The sequence below is a fragment of the Poromitra crassiceps genome (genome assembly GCF_964638095.1).
Source record: "Poromitra crassiceps genome assembly, chromosome: 3".
Classification (NCBI taxonomy): Eukaryota; Metazoa; Chordata; class Actinopteri; order Beryciformes; family Melamphaidae; genus Poromitra; species Poromitra crassiceps.
Genome location: NC_139625.1, coordinates 81,430,699 through 81,439,882, shown reverse-complemented (window position 1 = coordinate 81,439,882; position 9,184 = coordinate 81,430,699). Strand labels below are relative to the sequence as shown.

Sequence of the window (9,184 nt, the reverse complement as noted above, 5' to 3'; positions counted from 1 at the left end):
TTAAAAAGCCTTTATTTAGACATGGCTACAAAAGCAACATGTTTCTGCTCACACATCAGGAGCCTTCATCAGGGAGTCATTAGGCTTCATCAGAGAGTCATTAGGCTGCTATATTACAGTCAAGTTACTTTCTCCCGCACTGGCACAATGCTAAAACAAAGTATGGCGGTAGGTCTGGCTATGCAAGACTGCATTATATTATTTTTTATTTTATTTTTTGTCCTAGGTAGGCAAATAAGTAAAAACTAGCCTATGCAGGGGGGGGGGGGGGGGGGTTCAAACATTTTTATTTTGAAGGTTCTGAACGGAAGCCATATATTAAATCGTTCAGGTAGCTTATTATCGGTCACAGCATCTGGCCAGATTTGGTAAACCCTCCAATCTGCTCATCAAAAGTTTACATCTTGGACTGGGTTATTTTTATTCACGGACAATGGACTCGGATACGTTGCTGCACGTCGCTAATTTCAGCACACTGTTTGCGTGCATGGTGCTGAAATTCCCGCAGATCTTTGTATTGTTGCAGGCGAAATCAACGACAGGAGTCAGTCTGAACAGTCTCCTCCTCGAGCTAACCGGGTACGTTTGTGTTTTAAAGTTGCTTGAGTTTGCTGGTTTGTTGACGTTATGGTGTCCGTTTACTGTACACTAATATGACTGACGCTATCTCATAGTAGCTGTATCGTGTATCAAAGTCAATCATCTGCTAAAAAGTTGCGCGTGTACTCATAATGAAAACCTCCACCTGTTCTTCGTCTGACTGTCTCTGCCAGTGTAGCCCTGACGCGCGCGGTTGTCTGGAGAGTTCAGTGCAGGCCAAACTCTGTTCAAAAATCGGGTCATTTAATTCATACATCCTTTTGGTCGCAATTCTCATTGGCTGCCTGCATCCCTCTCCTGCAGTGGTGTAGTGGTCCCTGCTGGAGAAGTGGCATTTACTTACGCCCCCCCCCCCCCCCCGGCCGCTTTTGAGAGAGAGAGAGAGAGAGAGAGAGAGAGAGAGAGTCATTATTGGTGTCTACAAAAACAACATTTTGATTGAATTATAGGCTACAATGTAAGAATGAGATCAATTAGGCTACCATAACCTGAACATTACTGAATGTAGTTCATTGATACACACATTTCAAACCAACTCACTAAGTTGATTCGAACCCAAGTAGCTGCCAAAATAATGGAAGCATTCAAGTAATTGAGGGATGCATTATTATAGAAAGCAGGCTAAAAAAATGCATTATGTAATAAGCAATTCAGATTAATTGCCCTAAGGCTGAGGCTATAGTTCAGTGATGATGTCACTGATGCACTAATAGTCATCAGTCATGATGTCTCAGCGATGTCATACATAGGCATTGTGACATCACTGATGATGTCATCAGTGACACACACACACACACGAGGCAGAGAGAGGGGGAGAGAGAGGAGAGGGGGAGAGAGACTGAGGGAGAGAGAGAGAGCGTGTGCCAATAAGGCAGGCGAGGCCATGCAGTAGCCGAGTTGCGGGCGAGGCCGCGCAACGGCCGAGCTGTGTCTGCGAGCTGCAGCCACTTGGTGAGCGTGACCCCACAGTGACTTCTGCCTCTGTGACGTCACGCGCATACATACCCTCTATAGTTTGCAACGGGGACATCGGTATAAAACAAAGTCAAACTCTTTCATGTGACTTAATTTGTATACAGAAAGAATAGACTTTTGGATGTGTGTTGTGTGTTCATGTTAGAAACAAAGACAGAGGAAAAATAAATTAAGTTATTTTTTTTAAACGCAGTGATCAGTTTATCGTAACAGTGGAAGGTTCTCAGATCTAGACCCCTCCATGCAAACAGGCCCAGATCCACTTGTCATGACAGCGTGATTAACACCTTAACATACACAAATAGTGTAGTAGCTGTACTGTACCGTACTGTAGCTGCTACCATTACATATGTCTCAAGTTTAATTGTATGTTTAATTAGGTATATGCTATTTGCACCTGTGCAAACAGAACGTCAACTATGTTTAAGTATGTCTAAAGTATGCACATGCCATGTGCACCTATGTGCAGTGAATATGCCACTGTCTCTGACTTGTCTTATCACTCTACTGCCTTATTACTTGTTGTGTCTCTTGTTGTTTTCCTGAGCTCATATGCCCTGTTATTTTGTACTATGTTGTAAACGGAGTTCACAGCACAAGAATTTCACACGTGATACTTGTACTACGGAGTGACAATAAAAATCTTGAATCTTGAATCTTGATTTGGATGGACAGCGTAAACACTGTTGGTTGATACAGCAAACAGTGGACTATCTGCAAGGATAATGTTTTGTCTGGGAAGAAGAAGCAGGTGTGTGTGTGTGTGTGTGTGTGTGTGTGTGTGTGTGTGTGTGTGTGTGTGTGTGTGTGTGTGTGTGTGTGTGAGAGAGTGTGAGTCTTGTCTTGTCCCTCCTCCTCGGTGCTTGGCAGTGGCAGCAGTGCTGTCCTAACTGTCTCCACTGTGTTGGTGAGCGGTAGCCTAGTTGCTGAATGGGACCAGTCATACAGGGGAAAAGCAGACAGTCAAAGCTGCACTCGGCTGGATTTGAAGGTTAAAAAAAAGCCAGGTGTCTTATCGGATGGAATCAGAAAGTGGGGCTGCAGAACACAAGTGTCACATGATCCCCACTGTGTCACATGACCCCCGCTGTGTCACATGACCCCCACTGTTTGAGATGCAGTAAACTTGCATCGTCGGTGCTTCATGCAGCTTTTGATTTCATTTCAGTGGCTCGTGTCTGTTACAGCTTCACCCGCCTCTGCCCTGAATCATTTAAACAGAGTTCCTACAGGCCTGCCTGTTATTGAATTTCATCATTTGCATTCTTGAATATTGTGGGAATAAAATAAAATAAAGTATGGAAAATGTGGCCCAGGTCTGATACAGATACACACATAATTATAGCTTTTATGTTGTTGTAGACTCACTTTTAATGGCATTTTTTTAAATGGAAAGTGTATAGGAACCCTGCCAATAGACCCTTTTCACAGGGGCCATTTTGTGTCGAAAAGGCAGGGTAAACACAGGTGCAAGCAAAACACTAATGAGGGTTTCCAACTTCCAATCATGGAAGTTGGAAACCCTCATTGGTGTTTTGTTTTTGTCTTCCATGATTGGAAGTTGAACATTTTGAGTTTGTGCATTTTTACTGATGTGGTCACAATCTCTAAGAACTTTGTATGCAGTCCTACCATTCACCAAAACAACTAGGAACCAATCCGAGGAGTGTAGGAACCAATCAATTTCTGCTCCATATCGCCCAAATCAAGACAACCATTACACAAATGTCAGTTACACACAGCCTGCCTAAACAAATGTGCATGGCAGGTACAATTTCAAATCGGCCAGCCACTTTGGCTGACAACAGGCTCATCAACGCTTTTCCACGCCGGCCATAATATGCTAGGTTTTGACCTAGCCTTGTTTCATCTGATTTCATGATGTTTGTGGATGGTGTTTGGCCAAGTCACTCAAATTACTCACCATTTGGCCATGAAATAATTGACCAACCAACTATGCCTCAAGCATCAACATGGCCTGTCTGGCTGAAATGAGTCAAATCTCTCCTCACTAGATCACACTCATATTAGGTGACCTCTATGTATGTCACTGCTTTCTTTGCCATCATTTGCTGCAGTTCTTCTTGGTCAGTGCCTCTTGCCATTTTAATCAGTGCTGAATATTACATTTTCCACCTCCAATAAACTCTCCACCTGTTTTTCAGATACATTGTTTTTGTAACATACCAGATGTACTATGACTACCCACCTCCCACATACCTGGAGTACCCAATCCTCATCGCACAAGGTAATGTTTTATATATATATATATATATATATATATACACACACACACACACACACACACACACACACACACTTTAGGATACCTCATTTTGGAGATGAATTCCTCAATTGCTGCAGCACACTCAATGTAGGATGTAAGGCATCCAGATAAGAGCCTAACCACGTAACTTATCTTGTTACAGTTCAGGGTTGCGGCTGCCATCAATAATGTCCCTCAAAGCAGAGCCACAGACTCAGAGTTTATGTCCAGACTTTAAACTGTGTCTAGCTAAATGGTTTGGCAGGAAGTCACTGGCGTGTCCACGTGGTTTCCTGTCGAGCGTAATGCATGGCATGTGAAACATAGGCCTGCATTAGCTGCAGAGTTGAGTGTAATGCATGGCATGTGAAACATAGGCCTGCATTAGCTGCAGAGTTGAGTGTAATGCATGGCATGTGAAACATAGGCCTGCATTAGCTGCAGAGTGGATGGGTCTGAATTTAAAGGGGCATTAAGTAAAAGTCTAATGAGTGGAGCGTCTAAAAAAAATTCGTTTTCAGAGGCAGAACACTTCCTTATCTACAGCTCATTGGTTATTATCTCTAATGTGGAGTGTGTTATGATTTGTTTTTCTCAGATGTCATTCTTCTCCTCCTGATTCTTCACTACCACGGCAGCCTGCGGCACAGCCTCCTCTACATCTTGGTGTATCCTTCCACATCTCCATTTCACTTTTGAAGAACCAATGGATGTGAAGATGTTGATGTCTTTGTTCATGTCACACCATGTGTTAGTGCCTTAACCCCATGTGATCAGGTTTGTGGGGGGTTGGCAGCTCCTCACTGTGCAGACGTGGATCATAGATTTGGCTATGGTACAAACTGAATTTCACATTTAACAGCAGCCTTAAGGCTCAGCACATCCCCATATAAGCAAAAGGAATGACATCTCAGATTTGAACAGAAAGCGATCCAGACCTCGGAATGCCAAACAGCTTTCTCTGGCTAATGAGTGGAATGCCTCTAAGGACTGTCATTAGGATTGTATTGGTGTCTGGTGAATCAAAGGACTGTCATTAGGATTGTATTGGTGTCTGGTGAATCAAAGGACTGTCATTAGGATTGTATTGGTGTCTGGTGAATCAAAGGACTGTCATTAGGATTGTATTGGTGTCTGGTGAATCAAAGGACTGTCATTAGGATTGTATTGGTGTCTGGTGAATCAAAGGACTGTCATTAGGATTGTATTGGTGTCTGGTGAATCAAAGGACTGTCATTAGGATTGTATTGGTGTCTGGTGAATCAAAGGACTGTCATTAGGATTGTATTGGTGTCTTGTGAATCAAAGGACTGTCATTAGGATTGTATTGGTGTCTTGTGAATCAAATGACTCTCATTAGGATTGTATTGGTGTCTGGTGAATCAAAGGACTGTCATTAGGATTGTATTGGTGTCTTGTGAATCAAAGGACTGTCATTAGGATTGTATTGGTGTCTGGTGAATCAAAGGACTGTCATTAGGATTGTATTGGTGTCTTGTGAATCAAAGGACTGTCATTAGGATTGTATTGGTGTCTGGTGAATCAAAGGACTGTCATTCGGATTGTATTGGTGTCTGGTGAATCAAAGGACTGTCATTAGGATTGTATTAATGTCTGGTGAATCAAAGGACTGTCATTAGGATTGTATTGGTGCCTGGTGAATCAAAGGACTGTCATTAGGATTGTATTGGTGCCTGGTGAATCTAAGGACTGTCATTAGGATTGTATTGGTGTCTTGGGAATCAAAGGACTGTCATGAGGATTGTATTGGTGTCTTGTGAATCAAAGGACTGTCATTAGGATTGTATTGGTGTCTTGTGAATCAAAGGACTGTCATTAAGATTGTATTGGTGTCTGGTGAATCAAAGGACTGTCATTAGGATTGTATTGGTGTCTGGTGAATCAAAGGACTGTCATTAGGATTGTATTGGTGTCTGGTGAATCAAAGGACTGTCATTCGGATTGTATTGGTGTCTTGTGAATCAAAGGACTGTCATTAGGATTGTATTGGTGTCTGGTGAATCAAAGGACTGTCATTCGGATTGTATTGGTGTCTTGTGAATCAAAGGACTGTCATTAGGATTGTATTGGTGTCTGGTGAATCAAAGGACTGTCATTAGGATTGTATTGGTGTCTTGTGAATCAAAGGACTGTCATTAGGATTGTATTGGTGTCTGGTGAATCAAAGGACTGTCATTCGGATTGTATTGGTGTCTGGTGAATCAAAGGACTGTCATTAGGATTGTATTGGTGTCTGGTGAATCAAAGGACTGTCATTAGGATTGTATTGGTGCCTGGTGAATCAAAGGACTGTCATTAGGATTGTATTGGTGCCTGGTGAATCTAAGGACTGTCATTAGGATTGTATTGGTGTCTTGGGAATCAAAGGACTGTCATGAGGATTGTATTGGTGTCTTGTGAATCAAAGGACTGTCATTAGGATTGTATTGGTGTCTTGTGAATCAAAGGACTGTCATTAAGATTGTATTGGTGTCTGGTGAATCAAAGGACTGTCATTAGGATTGTATTGGTGTCTGGTGAATCAAAGGACTGTCATTAGGATTGTATTGGTGTCTTGTGAATCAAAGGACTGTCATTAGGATTGTATTGGTGTCTGGTGAATCAAAGGACTGTCATTAGGATTGTATTGGTGTCTGGTGAATCAAAGGACTGTCATTAGGATTGTATTGGTGTCTTGTGAATCAAAGGACTGTCATGAGGATTGTATTGGTGTCTTGTGAATCAAAGGACTGTCATGAGGATTGTATTGGTGTCTTGTGAATCAAAGGACTGTCATTAGGATTGTATTGGTGTCTGGTGAATCAAAGGACTGTCATTAGGATTGTATTGGTGTCTGGTGAATCAAAGGACTGTCATTAGGATTGTATTGGTGTCTTGTGAATCAAAGGACTGTCATTAGGATTGTATTGGTGTCTGGTGAATCAAAGGACTGTCATTAGGATTGTATTGGTGTCTGGTGAATCAAAGGACTGTCATTAGGATTGTATTGGTGTCTTGTGAATCAAAGGACTGTCATGAGGATTGTATTGGTGTCTTGTGAATCAAAGGACTGTCATGAGGATTGTATTGGTGTCTGGTGAATCAAAGGACTGTCATTAGGATTGTATTGGTGTCTTGTGAATCAAAGGACTGTCATGAGGATTGTATTGGTGTCTTGTGAATCAAAGGACTGTCATGAGGATTGTATTGGTGTCTTGTGAATCAAAGGACTGTCATGAGGATTGTATTGGTGTCTGGTGAATCAAAGGACTGTCATTAGGATTGTATTGGTGTCTGGTGAAATTTGTTAGGGCAGGCATGTCTGTGCACAAACAAGAGGACGGTAACGGTGTTCTCTCTATCAATCTATAGAGAAACGTCTGAATGGCTGGATTGTGCCGATTGCAAAACATGACACAAGTGTAGAGAGGAATGGCATTCAGCCGATATTGAGCACTGTGAATTCAAACCATGGTGCACTTGACCCCTTTGTCTTCTCAGAGCCTGTGCACGTTCATCAGTGCAGCCAGTAAGTTCGCCCAGCTGCAGTGTCTGTGGAGCTCCAAGGACTCGGAACAGGTTAGCGCGCTCTCCTGGGGTCTGGCAACCTACACGTGTATGGGTGAGTACCGTATCTACAGCCTATCAACCCTTACCTAAGGCAGAATAAACACAGGTGCAAGCAAAACAGTAATGAGGGTTTCCAAATGCCAATCATGGAAGTTTGAAACCCCCATTAGTGTTTTGCTTGCGCCTGTGTTTACCCTGCCTTTTTGACACAAAATGGCCCCCGTGAGAAGGGTCTGTCAGGGAGAAAATGAGAGAAAACGGCGAGAGAGGGGGGGGGATTGAAGCTGCCAATAGCCGATATTTTGTGCCGTTAATCTTCGAATATGAAGAACTGTTCATGCCAGATAATTTATTATACAGTACAATAAATGTGTAATCAAGCAAACTGCAGCATCATATCTCTCTCTTGCATATTGCATTCACAATTAATATAGAAATCACTCGTACTTAAAAAGTATCAGGTCTATGAAACTGTGTATTATATTATTCACTTGGCTCCAGACTTAATAAATGAGCAGTTCAACGCTTCATGAATTAAATAGAATATGTCAGAGAATAAATGAGGGTGTCATTTACATGGCCTCCCTGTTTGTTTCAGCACGGATTTACACCACCACTATGACCAGCGGAGACATGCAGGGTGAGTGTGACACACACACACACACACACGCACGCACGCGCACGCGCACACACACACGCACACACCACTATGACCAGCGGAGACATGCAGGGTGAGTGTGACACACACACGCGCATGCACGCACGCACGCACACACACACACACAACCACCACTATGACAAGCGGAGACATGCAGGGTGAGTGTGACACACACACACACACACACACACACACAACCACCACTATGACAAGCGGAGACATGCAGGGTGAGTGTGACACACACACACACACACACACAACCACCACTATGACAAGTGGAGACATGCAGGGTGAGTGTGACACACACACACACACGCACACACACACACACACACAACCACCACTATGACAAGCGGAGACATGCAGGGTGAGTGTGACACACACACACACACGCACACACACACACGCACGCACACACGCACGCGCACACACACACACACAACCACCACTATGACAAGCGGAGACATGCAGGGTGAGTGTGACACACACACACACACACACACACACACACACGAGAGGCGTGCCGCTTCCAATCCAAAGGAGTGAAAGGAATTAGTATGATGGAATTCTATAAAGATTTCAGGTGAAGCCCTTCAGAATGTCTCGTTTCTTCTATATCTTCTCCTTGTTATCCTTGTGCTTTACTGATGGCTCTGTCATGTTAGTTGAATCCTCTGTGGTGCTTTTTTTGTTGGATCTACTGAAAGGCTGTCCCTCCCTGTGTCACAGTGCTGGTGCGCTTCATCGCCATGACCCTGCTGAACCTGTGGGTGCTGCTCACTGTGCTGTACTACCGGAGAAGCAGCAGCTCCAAGAAACAAGACTAAGGTCAACGTGGGAGCTGTCTCACCAGGACCTCGCTCTCAAGAAGATGACTCACTTTAAAGCAGGCGAAGATCACCATGGTAACTTAAGGAGCATACCTTCAGGCTGACACAAATCTATGTATCCAAAATGTATTTAAAAAAAAACAATCGACCCTCTGCAAAAACGGCATCACCACTCCGAGAGGATGCCGTTGTTTTCCCAATTACCTCTTGTAAAAATTCCATTTATAAGATCCAGTGTGAACAAAAATGTTGCGTCCAAAATGACTGAAACAAATAATAAAAATA

General features: G+C 43.2%; 1 protein-coding gene across 1 annotated transcript; it reads left to right on the top strand.

Moving 5' to 3' along the window:
- The first annotated feature begins 369 nt into the window (after window positions 1–369).
- On the top strand, window positions 370–9,080 carry slc66a3 (solute carrier family 66 member 3). The gene is made up of 7 exons (XM_083633759.1): window positions 370–579; window positions 3,741–3,823; window positions 4,440–4,509; window positions 4,619–4,676; window positions 7,343–7,463; window positions 8,010–8,051; window positions 8,799–9,080. The coding sequence occupies exons 1-7, from the start codon at window positions 434–436 to the stop codon at window positions 8,894–8,896; spliced, it is 618 nt and encodes a 205-aa protein (XP_083489885.1). The 5' UTR covers window positions 370–433; the 3' UTR covers window positions 8,897–9,080.
- Window positions 9,081–9,184: the final 104 nt, after the last annotated feature.